Source organism: Poecile atricapillus, chromosome 2 (assembly GCF_030490865.1).
Source record: "Poecile atricapillus isolate bPoeAtr1 chromosome 2, bPoeAtr1.hap1, whole genome shotgun sequence".
NCBI lineage: Eukaryota > Metazoa > Chordata > Aves > Passeriformes > Paridae > Poecile > Poecile atricapillus.
In genome coordinates, this window is record NC_081250.1 from 70,309,535 (window position 1) to 70,330,856 (window position 21,322).

General features: G+C 38.0%; 1 protein-coding gene across 4 annotated transcripts in view; it reads left to right on the forward strand.

Annotated features, from left to right (window-relative positions):
* PIGN (phosphatidylinositol glycan anchor biosynthesis class N) overlaps positions 1 to 21,322 on the forward strand; it is a 98,697-nt gene that overhangs the window by 7,534 nt on the left and 69,841 nt on the right. For 2 of the 4 annotated variants that reach the window (XR_009276953.1, XM_058832863.1), the window contains exons 2-5: positions 5,576 to 5,836; positions 9,769 to 9,890; positions 10,976 to 11,074; positions 15,656 to 15,762. Coding sequence is in view for 3 of the 4 variants with exons in the window: in XM_058832863.1 (XP_058688846.1) it covers positions 5,610 to 5,836; positions 9,769 to 9,890; positions 10,976 to 11,074; positions 15,656 to 15,762 (555 nt within the window). In the remaining variant the exon portion in view is untranslated. Of the gene's footprint in view, positions 1 to 5,575; positions 5,837 to 9,768; positions 9,891 to 10,975; positions 11,075 to 15,655; positions 15,763 to 21,322 lie in introns of those variants that run through there. The other 2 variants (XM_058832864.1, XM_058832865.1) reach the window with 1 other exon arrangement.

The following is a 21,322-nucleotide window of genomic DNA, read 5'->3' on the forward strand; positions in this document are numbered from 1 at the left end:
AAATGCTGTTACCCAGTGAAATAATTCACAGCAAGATCACTCAGGGTTTCTTGTTGTTGGATTTTGGTTTTTCCTGAGTTCTGAATTTTTAGCTACCTGCATCCTGAGTGCATGTAATGCTAAATTTCTACTCAGTGTTTTGCCTCCACTTGGCTAACAAGCGGTACCAAAGGGTGGTGCTCGTTTTTTCTTTCATGCCTCAAAACAGTAATTGTTTCTTAATGAAGTGCTCTTGTTCTCTTTATCACTGCTATGCCGTTGTCAGTGCTTTTCCCAGGTGTTTTTTTTTTTTTTTCTGGGAAACTTGTGGCTACAGTTTCCTACGTTTGAGGATAATTCAGAGAAAATTGCATAGACTGGCGCTGGGGTGACTGATTTGCAGTATGTTCAAGTTTTGGAACACTTGATGTTTCATTGATGCTTTGCAGGCCATAGTCAAATTTCTCCCTGAAAAATTCTGGCAAAAGAGACTATTCTAGGCAGGCAGAGTAATTTTGATTATCAAGTGATGTTAAAAAGAAAATTAAATATTCTTTGAGCTCTTTGCCTCAGGTTTGGACGTGCTTTACTGAACCACATTTAAAATTTAAAGCAGTTGTCATTTGTTATTATAATCCCTAAAATTCCCAGTGAAGATGTTGTACATAAAATAATTTTAAACAGATGGCTTGAATTACAAAAGCCACTTCAGTGCCAGAGCAAGTGGAAATACTGTAGTTGCAGTTTCATTGTCTGGCAGAGTATGTTATGCTTCAATAGAAAAAGAAAATTAAAATTTGGGAAAGAGGAAAAGGAAATTTATCATTTTCCCACTTCATACATGATGAAGTCAAGATGAGGATTTGGGGCTTCCTATGTTTAAGCAGTGGGTGAAGATATGAGAGTTACTCAGAATTGGCTAGTACATCTCTTGCAGAAATTACAACCTTGTGCAGTCAATAGGTGTGGGCTGTGACAGCAGGAATGACTTGAGTGCATTTCCTGACTAGAGTAGCTCTTTAAAAATCTAGTCAAAGAATAGGTTGCTGACACCATCTTAGATGTTGTAGAGCTGCAATATCACACAAAGTACTGTCAGACCACCCAACTTCCATTTGCTCCTCCACCCTAAGGAAAAGGATAATTTTTTGTGTGGACAAATTGTACAGTCACAACTTTGACAGTTAAATTACAAAACACACAACATTGTTTAGTTGAAAAATATTATTTAGCCAGAAGCACAGCAGACATTCTTGTCTATTTCTTTTTTCCCTAGAAGATACTTGCCAAGGCCATTGATGCTTTCTGAAAATGCATTTCCAATGGATTTTCTTCATCTTAATCAAAAGACTGACAGTATTAGTAAAGCATGGTCCCTCTAAAAGAAATTACTAATGTACCTTGAACTCCTTGTTTTGACACTTCATTGTCCTTACAAAAATATTCCTGCCAATGGGACATATTCCATGCAGTATTTTGTATATGTTTTATTGCATATTTGGAGAAAAAAAAGTATAAAAGGGAACTGTTACATTTTTTATGAAGAACTGTATTGTGTTGCAGTACAAGTATGGTTTTCTTTGCCTTATAAATAATGCTGAGAGATTATAACTTCAGAGGCAATGCAACTTAGATGTAGATTACTTGGGGAAAATAAGTGCTGCATTTAATTATGTCAGCCTTCCTGTTAATTATTGAGGGACCTGATCCAGCCTGGTGCTGTGGATGTAGCTTGTATGGCTTCAAAAGGAAGGTTTGAAAAAAAACCAATCTTGTCAACTAATCACAGATGAACTTGAAAAGAGGGAAAAGCTCATTTGAAGAAGGGTTGGGCTTGGGTGGCTCATTGCAACTGTCCTGCTCCTCTACCACCATCACAGTCTGAGTGTTTTAGTCTTTGCACTGACATGGCTGCTGGTGAGGAACTTGTGGTTAGTAGCAGGATTTTTTGGTATTGTTTTGGTAGGTGTGAATACAAAGAAAGAAAGGGTCTCTTCATCCAGTTTGCCACCAGCTGGGAGCTTAACTTTCTCCCTGAGAATTCAGAGGGAGAGGAGAGAACCACCAAAAAACCCTTCTCTAATCTGCATGTATCAGTTCATTCTGGAAAATTAATTAATTGCCATCAGATGGTCCTTGCTGCTTTTCTTTCTTTAATCTCCTAGACTATAGGAAAGGTGTCTGCTGGTTCTGCCTTACTGTCTCTCAGATCGATTGAACCCCTGCATCTTCTCACCTCTCTTCTCTGCTTGGGTACAACATCCAAAGTGAGAAGCTCTGAAATCTCCTGGAGCCCCCTGCATCACCTTGGCACTGCTCATTTTCTACTTGCTCCCTTTCTGTGAACAACTTGCATTTAACAGGCAGTGAGTAGCTTAGTGTATCTTTAGTACTTTCCTGCTGAAGATCTGAAAAGGGTCTTTGTTTATGCCAGCTTTGTGACTTTGACTCCAGATTGTTTGAAAAAAATATTTTATTGGAATAGTTTAAGGTCTGACATTCTGGGGGTTGGACAGTATCATTATTGGCTCTGTGTAGTTTAGGAGATGGTGACAGAAGGGGGAAAATGTAGAAACAAAAGATGAAATTGGAGTCTGATATATAGCTTACTAGTTGGGATGAGTCTACAGAGAAGGTGATTTGGCTGCCTCAACTGTATTAGGATTCCAGGATTCTGTTGTAACAAGTAATGTGTTTTAGGTGGGTAGTAGGAAATGACACATGGCAAATAGGTTGCAATATGCTTTTCTTATCTGTAAGACTCAGAGTGTCTTTCTCCTCTTGGTGTGACAGGCAATGACTTAACAGAATAAAGTAGAGTAATGCAGTCAGAATTTGAGCAAATCTCGTGTTTTGCCCTGTGAAAAGAAGGACTGAGGAAGGTACTGCACTAAGGGATTGCCTGAGGAAATATCACAGGGCACAAAAATATTGAGATATCCTTGGCTCAAGTTTTCTTGACAGAAAGATATAAGATGTATTTTCAAGTGACAGTTTGTTTATCCGCATTTTGGATGGCCAGGCACCTGAGGGCAGAGATGTTTTGGCACTAGTCGTAAATACTTAGATATGGCTTCTCATCCTCAAAAGTGTGTATGCTTAATGCATTTCTATTTTTCTTGATAGGCTGTGCCTTCTGGTTTTTCCTCAGTGCTTAAGCCAGTTTTTCCTTTTATCCTGGTTATTTTTTTCTTGTGAGGAAGAAATTGTTATTGAAATCATTATCTTTGTTGTTTCCATGCCTTTTGAGCTGTCTTGAACAGTCGAGCACTAGGTTCTACAGAGAAATTTGCATTCAGCTGAGTGCAATTAGAAGCTTTCCAAGGCTTTGTGTGCCTGTGGGAAAGTATTTGTAAGTTGAGGACAGGGTATTTTTCACAATGTTGTGTCCCAGTGATGACACACAAAGTCCTGCATACAAGGAGAAGTGCAAGCCAAGGTAAAGGCAGGAATGGCTGTGATGGATGTGGCAGGAGCAGCTTTGGGAGCTGCCTGTCTGGAAACCATGTGGTGGTGTTGATCAGTAGGATATGCTGGGCCCAGATAAATGGTTTAGTGTAATGTAGTCAAACTACAGTTGCAAAAGAAAGTATCCTTTTCGCTTTTTTCTCTTCTCACTAATTCTATAGATACTATAGTCTAAGCATTAAATTTGAATTGTGTTGATTGAACTCTTTTTCTGTGAGCAAAGACTGAGGCCTGGGGAGAATTTAAAGCAAAGAGAATTAGCTAGTGCAGAAGACAGATTAGGTTACTAATGCTTTAATTAGAGGAAGATAGAATATATTAAGCTATAGAATTGTAGCACTGGGAGCCTGCAACAAGTATCTGATAGAAGTAGCTGCTTTGTTTAGTAGGGTGTTTAGTCTCATCAGTTTAAGGCGTCAGTAGTTAATATTCTCTTATCAAGCACAACTGTATCAAAAGAAAAAGCCCAGTGGAAAATAAAACTAATTGAATAAAATGAGCTGTGGCACTGAACTTAGTGGTATTTCTGTGATTGTGATTTCATATATTTAAATTGATGCAGGAACTCAGAATACTTAAAAATAAAAAAAATAAACAAACTGATACTTACAGATATTCCAAATCTCCTGGAATCTCACTTGTAGACAGACATAAAAGTTTGTAAGCTCCTGATTAATAAAATGTTTTTGTTTATTTAAATGTGACTACTACATGCCTCTTTGAAATGTTGTATTTTGTTATCTCATTTTTTTTAGTGTAGTTTTCTCTCCAAATATCTCAAATGAGAAGTTGCTATAGTAATGTTTCTGATTAGAGCTGGAGTTGTTGCATCTATGTTCCAGTAAGGAAAATGGGTGGATTGGAAGTTATGTTTAAGTTGCTTGGAGATCTGAATTTTCTTTGGGTTAGTAAGTAATGTGTATTATCTTTCAAATATTTTTTTAGTGTGTTTCTTATTTTTCTCTGGTTTTCCTGGCCCTTTAAGTTTTTTGTTTTAAAGAACATCTTTCAGAATTTTGATCAGAGTTAAAGTTATGTGGTAGTGAAGCCTTTTATTCTTATTTAGTAAGAGTGGTAGATTTACCATGTGGTGGCTGCCTGTGTCTGTAATTCTAAAAGTAACAAGATAAACTTAATATATATTGTAATTTAGAAACACTAACTAGATTCTTAAACAAACTGTTTCTCTTAGAGAAAGGTGTGTATTTACATAGGTAGTCTGAACCTTCCAGGCCATTAAGAAAATCTGTTTCTTAATTGGTGAATGGAGGTGATGTTTGGCTAAGGTGGATAATTAGCTGATATTTAAATAACTAAGCAGCTTGGGCAGCACTAAAAGTCCTTTGTCAGAACTAAGGTCGTTCAGGCCCAGGTCCCACACTTAGCTCAGCCAATATTCACATTCACCTTTATGAACCCCATAGCACACTTGGCAACTATGGACAGTGTACTTCTTATTAATAATAGGCATATTTGTATCTCTAACATGACCTCAGAGGATGACTGGGAAGGGAAAAAAAAACCATTCAAAAAGAGAATATAATAATTCCCAAAACATCATTCTTCATCTATTGTGCTTTTGCCACTTGTTTTAGAAGAGGAATAGTATTCTGTGCTCAGCAGTACATCTTTATTCTTTCAGTTTCTAGGCAGAGTATAATGAGCCCAGATTTGATGGCAAACTTGGAGAAAAAAAAGCAATGTTGGATGTATGTTTATTATAGGATGGCTTTCTCTTATCTGTCTGCCTTGCATTTGCCTGAGCAGACTTCAACTCTGTCGTGCAAGCAGCCAGTAGAGGGTAGTATGTTCATGGAGACATTGCATTCTGTCACAGATGTAGCTAATGAAACAAACTGGCTTGATTCAATGGTCTTTTGAAGCCATCTAATAAACCCCTAAACACCAGAGATGAGTTGCTGAGACATAATGGTTATCTGCAGGTCTGAATTAGTCATGCAATGACTCTGACCAGGACTTCTGGGGGAAAAAAACTTGTTGGAAGCAGGAATGGATTATGGATTCTGGGGATGTCTGTGGTTGGGTCTTCCATTCCATAACACATGAAATAAATATTGATTCTGGTAAGTCTCATCTGCCTAACTTTATTTTTCTCTCTCTCTCTTAGTGTTGTACTTTGCCTTTGCCAGCCGGCTGCTGCCATGGATATACCCGTCTTCATACTTGCAGGGCTCCTTGTGCATTGTGTGTTCTTGGTCTCCATTTTTGACATCTACTTCAGCTCTCCTCTCGTCCATGGAATGACTCCTCAGCAGACTCCACTGCCACCTCCAGCAAAACGTCTTGTGCTTTTTGTTGCTGATGGTCTGCGAGCAGATTCTCTGTATGAATTGGACAGCAATGGGACACCATGGGCACCTTACCTGCGGTAAGTCAAAAACTCTACTGAGCTACAAGGTTTTATTTCTGGATGCAGCTCTACAATGTTGAGAAGATAACAAGAAGAACAACAACAATTGTGGTGGCTTGAGTACTGCCTTTGAAGTAATAAGCTTTGCAGAGTTGCACTGTGCAGAAATGCATGAGCTTGGGTCCCTCGTCAGCAAAGCTACTAAAACTAGGACAGTGTAAATTGAGTCCGTATTGTCCCCTGCACTCTACAGATTGCCAGTAACTGAGAGGGGAGTGAACTTTCTCCATTCACATCAGCATGGTATCAGTTCTGAAGCCTGGCAGTCACAAATTTAGACTGCTTCCTGGATGCTCAGTTTAAGAGTAGTAGTGCATTAACGTGCTTATCTTCTAATGCTAAGCTACTGATGAGACTTTTTAAGGAGTGATTAAAAGAGATATCCTGAATGGGTCTAACAGCAAGCTGCCACTTCCTCTTCGTTCCACCTTTCCTGCATGCATGACCCTGCTGCCTCCCTTGTGCTCTCTACAGTTTGTGTCTAATTGCTTAAAGGAATGATTTCGTTTAAGGCTGTGAAAAAGTAATCCTGCTAAAAAAGTGTTAAGTCATATCCTTGTCTGATTAGAACTAATTTTTTGTTAACTTTCCCTGTCTCCTTATATCAAGATAATTATTTGAGCATAAGACAACTAATTTTCTAGACTGAAAAAAAAAGATGTTATTAAATAAGACTACTTTTGTGTGATGATAGAATTGGTCTGGCTTGAATATCAGAGCAAACCCAAATTATCAGTCATCTGAAGCTCTTAGGGCTTTTGCAGTCCACTGTTGCAAAAGTAGTACACAAATATGAGGAGTCCTTGCTCCAGTGCTTGCCAGCCCATATGGGTTTACTTGTACCTACTTCTGCTGCTGTTACTGTTTTTATAAGTTGCTGTCTGCCCCTGGCATGCATCTGCCACATCAGTGTGAGTTTATCATGTCATCTTCTAGCAGTGGACTTCACACTTACTCCAGAGCAGTTTCTTTTCTTAGCAGTAAAACTATTGGTCTTTTGCATTGCCAACCAATCCGTCAAGGTGTGAATGCTGTAATGGCCTCATCACTAGGAGGAGGGGTGAGTAGTGGCCAGGAAAAAGTTGTAATGGGTATTTTTTTTACTAAGTGATTTGAGTTTTTTAAGTTTCAGCCACTCAGCATTATCATGCCTACCTAGAAAAAAGTTAAACCATATATTAGCTTGTCTACTGCTGGAAAAGTGGCACTTTTGCTTTCTCTGCTTTACCTGGTTTGTGGAGTTAGGGACTTTCAAAATCTGTAGAAGTAAAGCACTCACTGGTGCTGAAAGTACATGAATGAACGGAGGGGGAGAACTGCCTTGTAATAAGCAAAGATGCTAGTAGGTCGCTGAGTGGAAGAAAATGCCTGTAGAAGTGTGAAGTGTCTTCTGTATTTCTGTCATTTCTCATTCTGCATATAGGTACATACGTGTGTGAGCATGTGTATGTGAGAGATGATGAAAAGAAAAAAACCTGAAGCATGCTATGCCTTTTGAAATGTGGAAGATCAGGCAGCCCAGACCATATCTTCAGATCTGTTACATGAGCTGCCACAATTTTGAAGCAACAGGTTCAGTGTTTTGTCCCTGAACCTTTGAGCAACACAGCTTCCATAAGCTAACTTTGTAAACAGGTTGACAAGATTATTTATAATTATATATTCTATTCTATTCTAATTATAACAAGTGTTAGTTTCTGGAAGTGTTTCCTTTTTTTATTCTCCCAAGTTATTGCTGTCTGAACATTCCTTTTTCAATAATACTAACTCAAAGTATATGCAAATTTAATATAAAATTTACTTTTTTGCATGTTCATTCCTAAGTTCCAAGTGTTCAGTCCCTTACCCACTTTATAGTAGTGGGCAACATAACAGCCAGATTATTAGTCTGATCCAAGTGGAGTACCTTGGGAACTACTGCATAGTTAATGAGGAAAGATTGTCTTTAAATGAGCAAGAGCCATTCTTGTAGCAATGTGCTATTAAAAGAAGCAAAGTTTTAATAGGAATGTGGAATTAAAAATGAATGTCCATTAGGCTTGAAGCACATTGTTGGATAATACATGTACACCAAGTACCTAGTCTTCCACAATACTCTTGAAAAATCTGGTTTTCAGCACTGTTGTTATAGCTGTTAGGGCCAGTAAGTGATCTGAATTGCTGCAATGGTGATTTCAGGGAAGGTGTTTTCTTCCTTGCATGTCGTGTTTCAGCTGTATCACTATATCATATTAATACTTACCACTGTTATTATGGCTAGCTAATGTTTATGTTGCCATGGAAGTTTTTTGGGTTTTTTTGGTGGTTCTTTTGAGTAAAAGGCATTGAAGTAATTCAGAGTATCTAAATGAATTTTGAATAGGAAAATGACAAATTAATATGTCATGTCATTTTTTCTGCCTGGTATGTGTTATTGTTGACTTCAGATCCTGAAGTCATCCTATTGTTGACAAGCAAAGGTAAAGAATTATTTTCCAATTCAATAGAAATCAAATTCTAATTAAATCAATTTTCTACCTGTTGTTACAATGAAGTCTGAGGAGAACTCAAGTGTTTTATTTTTGTTTTAAATCTTTAATGAATATTAGTACAATACATTCTGATCAGTCTGTAGTGAGAAAAATAAAAAACCACTTTGACTAATACATAAATCCTTTTTTCTAATTACTTTTTTCACTGTGACTTGCATTATCTCCTAGCTGACATGAGACTAGGAAAAACATATTAGTCTCCATATACTTTTAAATTCCTCACTGTAGTATTTGGGCTATTCCAAGTAGTTCTGTGAGCTTTCAAGTAAGTCTGAGGGTGTGAAGTCTAAGGTGAGTGTTTAAAGGCATGAACCCAGAATTTACTTGGACTAAAACACATAAACATAGGAAATTTGGTAGCTTATATCATGAACTAAAAAAATTTAATTTTCTAGTAACTTGACTGTTAAAAACTACTTTGAATTTGTTCAGAAGATTCTGCGGGTTTTTCCTAAAAGTCAGTATAATATACGTCCTGTTGTGTTTTGTTTTCTTACTTCCCTTGCTCTGACAGTGAGCAGTGAATCTTTCTGTTCTTCCAGAAGATGGAGACAAGAAAACAGCATATGCTAACACTCACCTCTTGCTTCGTGACAGGCTCCAGATGTTCAGATCTTCAGCAGACGAGAATAGTTTATGAGGCTGCTTCTTATGCTTGGGCTTTATCCTCTGTTTTCTTTGCTTTTTACCTGCTATAACTATTTACTGTATGTGCATAAACCCTGGACACTTGATGTGTTTCTGTCTGTGTGGTGAGAATATATCCGCCTTCACTTCAGTGTAATTGCAAAAGATGCAAGGTTTACTTAAATTTTCTTCTTGTTGCCAAGATTATTTGCACCTTAGATTTATGTGGGGTTTGAATTCTCTTGGTATTGCTTCCAAGATTCAGCACAGATAAAGCCAGACATGGTCACAAGAGCTAATTATAATTGAATGTATTTAGAGAATAAGATAAGATTGAACTAGACACTTTCAGGCTGAATGGAAAGAACAAAGAAGAGTAATACCAGGCAGAAATAATTTGTTGGGGGGGGAAAAAGCTAAAGGGGAAAGCAGCAGAAAAAAAAATAGCATGTTAATTTTCAGTGTATTAGAGCACCAGCTGAACTCATCTGTTTACTGTGCTGATGGGCCACGATAGTAATGCTCTCTGTGCAGTGCTGTAATATAGAACTACTTGCAGGTTAATGTTCTGCTTGTTTTACTGCACAGCAGGTGGTAGTGGAAATCTCTTTTAGTCTGGGTTTGGGGCTTTTTTGCATTTCCTGCCTCACATCTACCTGACACTCTTTTTATCTGCAATTTGTTGTACTTGGACAAGTCATGAACATTAACTGCCTTGAATCCTTTTCTCAGGGGTATTCTAGAGAATAATGGCAGCTGGGGAATCTCTCACACCCGGGTCCCAACAGAATCCAGGCCGGGGCACGTTGCACTTATTGCTGGATTTTATGAGGATGTCAGTGCAGTTGCTAAAGGTAGGCTGGTCCTAAAGCTTTGAATGTTGTCCTCCAAAGTGCAGTGTTTCAGTGATGTACTGATTGATAAATACCTGCACTGTAGTTTGTATGCCAAGATGGTATGGAAAATAATAATTTTGGATTGATTTCCCACTCCTAATATTGATAGCTAGGAAAATAGCTTACATAAATTAATATTTTTAATATGGTTGAATTTAGCAGCCTGAACCTAAAAGCAGAAGTATCTTATGGCCTCACTGCTTCATGTAACTGAGTTTTCAATTGTCATTTGGAATGTACTAGGATGTGGCTAAGTAGATGTTGCAAACAACAAATGAACTGCAGTGTCTCAGCTGAACCATTCCATCAGGAGCAAAATTAAGTAAAAGCCGCCTCCAAACCCATGTTTTGTCCAGAGCTGTTACTGAGTGTTTGGGGCTTATTTATGCAGAACAACCCTTCTCATTACTGACTTGGTCTTTTGTGTGTTCCTCTGCCTTCCCTCTCAGGCTTCCAGGCCTGAACACTAGCCATGTGTGTTGGTTTTGGACAGGGGAGGTGAGAGGAATTGGTCTTGTTCATGTTCCTAATGAAAAGGTTCTTGCTTCTGACAACCGCTGCAAATGCAGGATTGGCAGGGATACCTAGTTAAGAGCATCTCCATATTGTGTTATGTCAAGTGCCTTTTCATGGAAACAGAAAATCTTGAAGGTTTTATTGTAAGGAAGTGCAACGTGACTTCTGGAAATATGTAAGTGTGTATCTTATTACTTGAAATGCCAAAAACTGAGTTCAGGCAATAGGAGATGCAGAATTCAGGAAAATGTTAGCTCTTTAGAAGATAAACCAGCTGTGTGCTTTGCCTGTTTGAAACACTACATAATGAGATTAGCCTAGGTTTTCAGCTCACTTCTTAATGAATGGGGGAGTAATTATAATAGATATTTAAATGGAATTAAAATCAAGATGCACAGTTTGGAGTTTATTGTGAAATAATATAGGGGAAACTTGTAAAAAAAACCCACAACATTTTGCATGGACTATCAGTTTTAGCAGTCAATGAGATCGTCTGTCAATGCCATTTAAATGTGTTTGTTTAACAGGATGGAAGGAGAATCCAGTGGAATTTGACTCTGTTTTCAATGAAAGTAAATATACCTGGAGCTGGGGAAGCCCAGATATCTTGCCAATGTTTGCAAAAGGTAAGACTTAATTTTATGAATCTTTAACACATAGTTATTAGGTAGTAAAATATAGACACTTAGTATTTTTGAGTTAGAGAAGAAGGTGAAAAAAGTATTTTCAGTTTGTGTATTTCTGTATACTTGATTTCTAGTTTGTGAAATGAAGATGGGGTGGAGGAAAAGAAGCAATCTTTTAATGAGGATACCACTGTTTATTTCTTATGCATTTAAATAGACCTTTGCTAATTCTGTCAGTATACTAAAGGAACACACCTTTAGTTACAAGGACGTAGTATTTTTTTCCTTTGCTGAGGTTTAAAACTCTTGTTTTGCAAGTCTGCAGCTGGGACTTTTCTTCAAGCCTGCAGCTCCCAGTGAGCTGGGAGCTAGATCTGCAGCCAGGCTTTTTCAGTGTCAGAGCTGAAGAAGTAGCTTGTTGTGGGATATCCTGCTTCTACTCAGAACATAAATATGTAGAGGGAAGAACTGTATGCAAGCAAGAACTTCCTGGTACTATTCCTGAAGCTGAGGTCTTTTGCCTGTGATGTGCAGTGTATTAAAGTCTTGTCAGTCCAGTGCAATTGGTGTTTGAGCATGCAGAGATTGCTGAGCAACACTTCAAATGTTTAAAGGTTCTCCTGGTTCAATATTGTTGTTTTCTTGGAAGAATGAATGCATATATACACCCTTTCACATAATCTCAGAATAAACAGTCTCATGTGAAAAAGGGGCAAGCTAAGGGCATGTTCTGTTGTTCTGGTCTAGGCATTGGTATTGACAAATAAGAGAAATGAGATAGGCAGGATAGGAGTGGAATGTAATACTGGTTTAGAGAAGATATACATCATATTTCTCATGATAATTTTTGAACTTTTTCTGAACTCATGTGTCTTCCCCCTCACATCCTGACATCCCCCCCCACGCCCTTCTCTTCTGCTCTTTGCTTAAGCCTCATGAATTTATGATGAGCTGTAAAAATATCTCCTGATAATTTCCCATGACCTCAGATTACAGTTTGTATTTGGAAATAGTGTGATGGTGGCTGGGGAGAGGGGAAAGGTAGTTGCCCTTGCACAGATTATTTGTATTTTTAGGCATATGTTCTTGGGAAAATATTTGGGGAATTCAAGAATTTCCCAGAGCTCTGTCCTTCTACTGGTTTTGTTTGAGTAAGATGATAAGCAGAGGACTTGTGAGCAGCTTTGATGTTATCTGAAGAGATGTTCAAGGATAATACTCTCTGTATGGCTTGTTCTGAGTGGTATCAGCAATGCAGCTTCCTTTTGCAGGGGGGAGGAAAATCCCCCAAAGTTGTCAAAATTTAAGTGCAGTCATGTATCTGAGAAGTAGGTGCTGTGTCAGAACATGAATCATGGTATCTTATGATAGAAAGATAGATTAATTTTTTTCTAGGAGAAGATAGCTCCTTTTCTTTCAAAGAGGACAAGTTTTATAGTACGGAAGGGAAAGGAATCAAGTGTTTGTTTTTTATCTTTACTTTTACAAAAAAGCCAAGAAGGAGATAGAGAGAAATTAAGCTATGTGCCCCTTTCTTTTCATGTTGCAAAGCAGTGAGGCCACAGGACTCTTCTTGTGTGTATTTTGTCGTGCCACTACGTTCCAAATTTTGCCACTTGCATTGGATGATGCATAAAGAATATATGATACCTGCTGCCTTTTGGGAAGCACAGAAAAATCCTTTGTTTCCTGTCATTGTCTATTTTCTCTAGGTACTTTTCTTGTAATAAAATATATATTTCAAAAAAATGATTGAGAATTCTTTAAGGAAGTAAAAAATGCTCACAGATTTTTTTTAAAATATAAAAATAGATATACATGAAATCTGAATTTGGCAAAGTTTTAATGACTGTGTAATTAGTACTTCAATCTCAGAAAATGTCTGAAGTAACTTTGTATCTTGAGCAGGATTAAAAGGTGTTTGTTTCTAGTAGTTAAACTCACTTAAGATACACAAATTCACTGTGCTAATTTTAATCTTGTTTTCTGTGATGTTTTTAGATTATAACCTTGAAATTATCTAAAAATAACATTTTTGAAAATGCCTATTTTGTTTCCAGAGTGCTCCTTAAGCCTTTTCTTTTCTAGACTTGCCAGGATTTGAGGTTTGACCTGAAAAATCCAGCCCTGTACTGTTCTGACAGTGGCCTGGGTTGGAGTATATTCCAGACTATTAAATGTCATGCTGAAAAAGGAGCTGAGGCTGTTGCTTCTCTGAGGGGAAGTAGATACTACTTTGTTGCACCCAGACTGCCCTTTGTTTCATGGGTTCCCTTCTCTTTTTTGGAAGCTTCCAGAAAGGCTACGGTCATTGTTTTAACTTGAGTATGAAGAAAGGTATCATCAAAATCACGGGACAAACCATTGTCAGGATTATTCTGGACAGACAGACCTCTTCATCTTCTGGTTTAATTCCTTTTTGTTAAACAATGCAGAATTTCTCATATCTGTCACATGGCTGTATTTGATGACAGCTCTCTGATGGCCACACTCTGTCCTTCTCAGTGTCTGACTGTTTTTGCGCATTCATACTTTTCCCCACTCTTTTGTGCCTGCAAAATTCACTGGCAAATTCTCCTGCAGAGTCTGGACTCTGACCCATGACAGGCTTGTCAGAGACAAGCCCCACTAGCAGAGCGAGACATTCAGTTTCTGTGGGACGCAAATCTTATTGTAAGAGTGTGGTAACTTCATCCCTGATCCTAATATTTGAATATTGATGCTGAGTGTGAGAGTGTGAGATACAGTGGCAGAGAAGAGAGCAAAACCAATAGGTGGTATCTTTTTTTGGAGTTTCTGGCACCTCCAGTTATTTCCCATAGTGTAATGGCATTGTCAAGTCCAGCAGCTTCTAAAAAATGTTTTCATCCTTGGCTTTCTTCTACTTCTCTATCCTGTCTTTGCTTCTTCATCCCCAGACTTAAAGAAAGTGTTGGCATACTGTTGCATGCCGCCTCAAACAATGGGACAAATAATAATTTCTAAAGTATTGCATAATATAATTTCTTATTTAAAAAAACCCAAAACTTTCCTGGTATGACTTTATTTTGCCACCCTTTCTCTTTATTGCAGTGCTGGGCTGGGCGAATTGTTTTGTTTCACTTGGGTAGGAATTAGAAATGGGTAAGTGGTGGCTGTGTTCCTTTGCTTCGTTTGCAGACTGTGTGCTTCTTTGGTGTGACACTTCTCAAGGAAGGACTTCTCAGGTTTGCTGTGGCACTCTGGAAAAACACTACAGCATTCTACCCTCTTACACTATCAGTTATCCTGGCAGTGATGGACAGGATTTATTTCTTCTTTTGAACTCATTTATCCACCAGTTGGAACTCCTGAATTCACTTCTTAATGCCTGGCAGTTTTTTTCTTCCTTTTCTTTTAGACTGAGAACTGCAGTGAGTGTTCTGTGTTATAAGTAGAAGTAACATCTCCAGGGGCACAGGGGAGAGCTGCACCAGAAAATCTGTGCCAGCTTTTATCTTCCTGGCCTGAAATACCTGCATCCCTTTGTGTGGGTTTCCACATAATCTTGGTTAAGCAGCTGCCTTATACTGAGATGTTTGTTCATTCACAAGCCTGGAAGCTTACACAACTGCATTATATAATTGTGACATCCAGCAGATTGGATCTCTCTGGTCATCAGCTGACTGAAGAACATTTTCCTCTCTGGGAGTTTACACAGTCACAGTATAAATGGCACCCCTGAACTGGAACAGCTCTGCCATTGACTGAATTATTTAGTTAAATTTCACCTAGCTTCAAATCTTTTCAGGACTTCTGAAATTTAATTTCTTGCATGTCTTTGTCTTACCCCCCAGCCCCCTCTCTTCTCTGCTTTGCTCCCTTGTCTGTGAGTAGAGAATGAAGTTGCCATGTCCAGATGCTGTGTTTGCAAATCAGTAGCCCTTGTGTTGTACTTTGTGGCTGAAAAAAGTCCAGTAGTTCTCCCTTTTCTGTTTTGGATGCTCATTTTAAACATGCAGACTTTTAATATTGTCTCCCTGAAGTTGTCCACTGGGCTTTTGATAGCTAGAATTTAAATACAGTAACCCTCCTGATGCCTTTGTTATGCATGTGATACATGATGTTTTCCTGTGGAAGAGACCTCATGGATAAGGCGCTGTCTTGTATGATTCAGTTGAGCTACCAAAAGCTGAGCAAATTTTTCTTAAACAGCCTACCCCCAAAACACGTGTTCAAATGAGACTAGGAATATGAATCTTCCTTGGTTAGAAGTTTCTCAGTGAAATTCTTTGGTTCAAAACAAAATTCTGTTTAATTTGCTTGAACTGGGATTTGGTTTTCTCCTATCTGCTTTTCCATATTCTATTTCCTTTCCTGAACATACTGGATAACATTGTTCTTCGTTCCTCTGAGATGCTGATAAGGTAGTGAGATAAAATGTTATCCAGACTTCCAAAAAAGATTAATTATGGGAAAGCTTAAAATAAGGAGAAAATTTCTGTGGCTTCTTTCAGGTTCATCATTCTTGGTAGGTTTCTACTCCTGGGCATGAAAGTATTTTTAACTATGAGAAAAGCAAAAAGCCTTGTATTTTGTATGCCATCTATATTGTTTTTGCAGGTGCTACTGGAGATCATGTTTATACATTTTGTTACGCAGCAGAAAGTGAAGATTTTGGAGCAGAAGATGCAGCCAAGCTTGATTTATGGGTTTTTGATCATGTTAAGGTAAGCAGAGAATCTTTCTATGCTACTTGTTTATAAAAAGCACAGTTGGATGTTAAGTTTATCGCAGAACGTTAACACTTTGTCATAGAACTAGAAAGTAAGAAAGTTTTGAAAGACCTATCTCTTGGGGTCATAAGTAGAAATTTCTTGAATCAACCTTTATGACAAACATAATAGATGCTTAAAGGAAGCATTTCTCGTTCAATGCTAATTAAAAAACTTACTAAAGTACCCTGTAAAAAAACATCCTTGGCTTTTCTTTGTTTTATTTACCTGTAATATGAAACCCATCTTGGAGTGCTAAAGACCCTTTAAGATCTTGAATGCAGTTAGTTAAGGATTTTATAACAGGTATTGCAGCATGGCTGAAATTATAAGTCTTCATTATGAAAGCAAAATAAGCAACATTATTGATTTTTTTTTTTTTTTTGTCAGCCTTGTACCCTGACTGTAATTGTTCAGTGTGGCTTTTCCTGGTTGATGTAGGTGGCTTCTAATTTTCTGCTGTGTTTCACCCTATGCTGTGGCTGCCAGAGCAGTCACAGTTTGGTTTGGGGGACACGGTGTGAGACAGAGGCCAGAAGGCAGCTTAGACCCTGGAGCTGTAGACTTTGTTGATGTGGTTTTCTGCTCAGCTGATGGGTCAGTGCTGGTTCATGACTGTTGTTTTCTGTGACACTGTTACCATAAGTGTTAATAGCCCAAGGCACATGATTTCTGATTATTCATTAACTCCTGTATTTGTTATTTCACGTTGCCTCACTTGTTCTGGATTAAGAAGTGATGGTAGTGGGCACTGGTGTATAAATACCTGTATCACTGAAACAATTAAGTATGTTGCTTTCTGGTTCCCATAAGAATGTTAATGGAGTTTAAGACTTGTACTTTTTTTACAGGATCTTTGGGCTGTATGTATTAGTATAGCTAACCAGCATAAATCAAACAAACAGAAAATAAAATAAATCAAAAAAACAAATCATCACTGGTTGAGAAAGTGAAGGGTGGTTCTGCTTTAAATAGTGACATAGGGTGGAAAAGTTCATTATAGTTTGCTAATTTTCAAAGGAAGTGATTTGCAGGTGAAAAGATGTTTTTTTCCGAATGCCATCATCTCCCTGAATGAGCGCTTGTGCCATGTTGTGTGTTGTAATGCATATGAATAATACAAATCAAATTAGGCTGTCAGTTACACTTGAATAGCTGTTGTCATAAAGTTGCACCCTGCTGTCATTTGGAGGTGCACAAGTGTGTGAGGGTGGTACTACCTTACTTTTGCTTCAGAACACCTAATGGCATTTATCCTTTCAAGCTATAATGATATGTTTAAAATATATGTCATTACTGATTACTTTTTCCTTGTTGCCAGCACCATTATTTTTAAGACTTATTTTGCCCATCTAAATTCCATACTGTGAATGGATAGGACTTGATTGACTGGCATAAGCCACACATTCCTTTAATTGTCTCTTCAACTACACATCAACAATTGCTTCAGGAGTGTGAAACTTGAGGCTTACTTAAACCAAGGTCACTCTGCTATTATAGCTCAAAAAACTTTCAGCTGTGCTAGTGAGATTACATATAAGTAGGAATGACAGTATGCTGGAATCTAAATTCTGCTTTGCCTACTCTTTTTTTCCTCCTTTGTGTTTTATCTCAAGTATTTAACAATATATTGTTCAATTCATATGTTGGCCAACATACTGTCTGGATTTCTGCCTCTTTAGGAAGCAAAAGACACCAAATGCACTTCCTCTTTACTCTGCAGTCCACAGGTCCCAAGCATCATGAAAGCCACTTGTGCCTTCCCTTGCCCCAAAAAAAGATGTGGATAAAATGAAGAATGGCTAACTCATGTTTGGGCTGCTAGTGCTAGCACTCTGAGATTGCTTGTTCTCTTTAAAAATGCTGTCTAATAGTAGCTTACCATCAGGAGATAGTAAACTCTAACTGCTTGTTATTTGTATCTATGCTTAAATCATGAGCAGAAGAAAAATGTTTGACGCTTGATAGTTCTTGTCCTGTCTCCTCGTGATACAAGGTGATTGTAACCCTTTCCTGGGACAGAAAATACATCATGGACTAGACTGTGTGGGTTTTTTTATCTAGAGCAGTGTGAAAATTCAGCAATATTAATGTGCAGTAATAACTTGGGAGTGGTTTGGAGTTCCATATGGGCATGGAGTTAATGGACTGTGTTCTATTTTTTCTGGATTTTGGGTTGTTTGGGGGATTTTCTGGTGTGTTTTGTGTTGTTTTTTTTCGTTTTTAGGAAGCTGGACTAATAATTAAGCAATAGAGTATAATCACTGTGATGTGATTATGATGCTTAATGATTCTCAGTTAAATAACCTTTACTTAAATCCTAGGTTGAGTCTGTGCTAAGAAACTAGGGAGCAAAATACTGTAAGTTTAGATTAACTAATGGGAAAAAACAGTCTTGTTTATGCATTTCTGGTTTTTGAAAATATTTATTAAATATTTGAAAATAGTTTTGGAAGATTCAACTTTTTTTCTTTTTTTCTTTTAGTGTAAAAGTTTAAATTCCAGGAACTCAGTCTTGGAGATGAGTTCCAGTAATGGCCTAACCACAATTTATTATGACCAAAGGGTAGGATATGCTCAAGGTATTCAGTTAACGTCTTCTCACTGAAAGGAACACGTAGATACAGATGGCCAAAAATTGTGGGTTTTTCTTGTATTCTCTTCTCACTTTGAACACAGTATTCCATTCTTCCTTTGGCCCCTTTCTGCTGGAGAAAGGCCATCCAACCCTTCAGACTGTCCTTTCTGTTCAGGATGGTGGATGGAGTCCAGACCTGAATTATGCTAAACTTATGAAGCTCTGCAGACAGTGCTATGACTGGATGTTGATTTGTGTCAGTGGATTTCAATATAGTTCTGCTCTAATTAGCAGTACAATGGTTTTATGATTTATTTTAAATGTGTGTCTTGTGCATGATCATGCTCAATGGATCTAAACCTGGCATATATATTTGTCCTGCCTTTGTACTTTTGTTTTGCATCTGAAAACTGGCATAACTATTTAAACTCTCCCATCAGCACAAATCAGTGTGCACAGCTTTGAGCAGCCAATTAAATTGTCCTAGATTAAGGAGCTTTGTAAAAAGAAAAAATTTGTTTGGTCTCCCTAGTATATGCAGTCAGCAACAGTTTATCAGCTGTACTAAAGAATCATGCTTCCATGGAAGACATAGTTTGAGGAAACAAAAGGTCCCAAACTACTTAGATGTTTAACATTTTAAGGTTCCTATTTTGTTTAGACACCTGTAAATAATTTTTTTCTTCTTTCCTTTCTCCCATCTGAGGAGGGAGATGATTAAATCAAGATTTCACATAGTTATAACTAAAATTCTGTTGTAGTAGTTTAATTAGTATTACATTATAATTAAGTTCACAGCTCGCTGTAAATGTTTTAATGGGAAACTTGGTATCATATCTTTGTTGCATATCAGTTGCAACCAGTGCATTATTTTGTTGTTAGTCACCAGAAAATCAAGCAAAAGTTGCCAGAATCATTTAAAAAGAAGTTTGAAAGGAAGCTGTAGTTGTCTTGAATCCATCTCTCTTCATGAAGCAGGTTCTAATAGAACAATGTGCTAAGGTTTTCCCCAGTCAAGTTTTGAGCATCTCCAAGGACAAGCCTTTTAAGCAGCTGTTCCAATATTTGGCTATAGTTATGGTCTTCCAAATAGTTTTTAAAAGTCTCTTTGTCTTACTGCAATTTTCCACATTCCAAATTGTGAGTTTTCCTCTATCTCATCTCTGAGGCTCTCTGATCAGTCTGGCTCAATCAGAGTATTGAGATTCCCTTCTCCCTCATGGTAGATGGTTGTATACAGCAATGGGACCTCTCCTTGGCTGCTTTTACTTGAGACTGGAAAAACTGAGTGTTCTCAGCCTCTTAGTTGTTTACTGTTGTCCCTGAAACTTCTTGGTGAGATTCAGCTTACACATACAGTGGAGGCAATATTACTGAATAGAGGAAATTAAAGGGAAGCAAGAATAAAAAAGAGTGAGACAGGAGGATAGTTAAAATAGAGTGATGGGTTGGAAACTAGTGCTGACTAGAGATAGGACTCAAGTTTTGTGAACACTGAGTACCAAAAAGAAGGGGCCTTTAGCAGGCTATTATATGGAGATACAAAGACACTTCTGAACAAACAGTTCGGTGACATCCAGAGCAAGGTGAAGTGATTTTGCCCTTAGTGTGTTTGGTACCTGCTTCCCAAGTCACCACCTTTATCAGCCATCACTCCCTGTGGCGAGTTTCCTGTTGCTTTTTGGAATTTTTTTCAGTAGACCATTTTTTTCAAGTTTCATGGGATAAAGTTTGCTGTTTGCACTGGGAAAAGATGTCACATCTTAGGTTGCACTCATCTTCCTTTTGTCTTCTTATTTGTAATTGGCCAGAATTCAGGAAAACTCTTCTGGCTGTTGCTGCTGCTCTGGCTTATGAGGTGGCTGGGATGGGGAAAGTGGGATGCTTTTGGTGTATCATGGGGACTTGTCTGGTGGGAGAGAAGCTCAGGCCTCACCTTCCTCTGAATGGTTTCTTTTGCTTAATCATTCTGTGGTAGAAAATCATATATGCCTTCTAATATTGATCTACATTTTAGGATTTAATTTTGGGAGTATTCCTGCTTGTCTGTTTTGATATGCTTTGTTTTGATTTCCTTTTATTTAATTAAATTAAGGAAGCAGGGTTTTATTGTATCCTGCAAATTACTGGTGTGCTCTGGAAAGCTTCTTCATTCTGTGGTCAAATATGTGCAGGTAGATGGATCTCTGTGGGAAATGAAAATCTCCTTTAAAATAATTATATTGTTATTTAATGTAATCGGATTTTTTTTTTTTTATCTTTGTTTAAAATATCTCTGGACTTTGGTCGTGATTTTGTTTGGACAAGAGTTGAAGCTGAGAGCATGCAAATATTAGTCCATGTGGCTTGTGTGTACTCAGGGAGTTAGAAAAGTGGAGTTGCATACTGCCATGGTTTCTTGGCATAGCTCACTGTGGCATCCTCACTGCCTTCCTCTGGGTACAGTGAGTTTGTTTATACAAGGTATGAGCTTTAGATTTTAAGAGCTCCATCACTGTCACAGCTGAGTGGTGGACTGCCCTGTCCTTTGGTGGCAGATATGTTTCCCCACCTCTACCAGTATTTTCCCTGGACTCTCGCATGAGGTTCAAAGACACTCTCACTTATGTTAGTGTACTGAAAGGTCCTCTAGATGCTTTTTGAACTAGGACCCTACCCAACTTTGTTTCCTTGGGCAGTGCTGTTACTAAGGAGCTGATGCTGGAATAACTGTCTGCCTGCATTTTGCATTGCTGTAATGTGGCTCATCTAACACAGAATAGCCATGTCAAGACTCATTCAGTCCAAGGGGGAAATCCTCCCCTGGCATCCGCCTCAGGGATGCTTAAGTAGGACATGTGCAAGACAGATGTATGTTCTGTAGTTCATGTATTTGCAAAGCATGTCATGTTTTGTTCTTTTTTTAATTCAGTTTCTGCAAACAAACTGTAGGGTGGT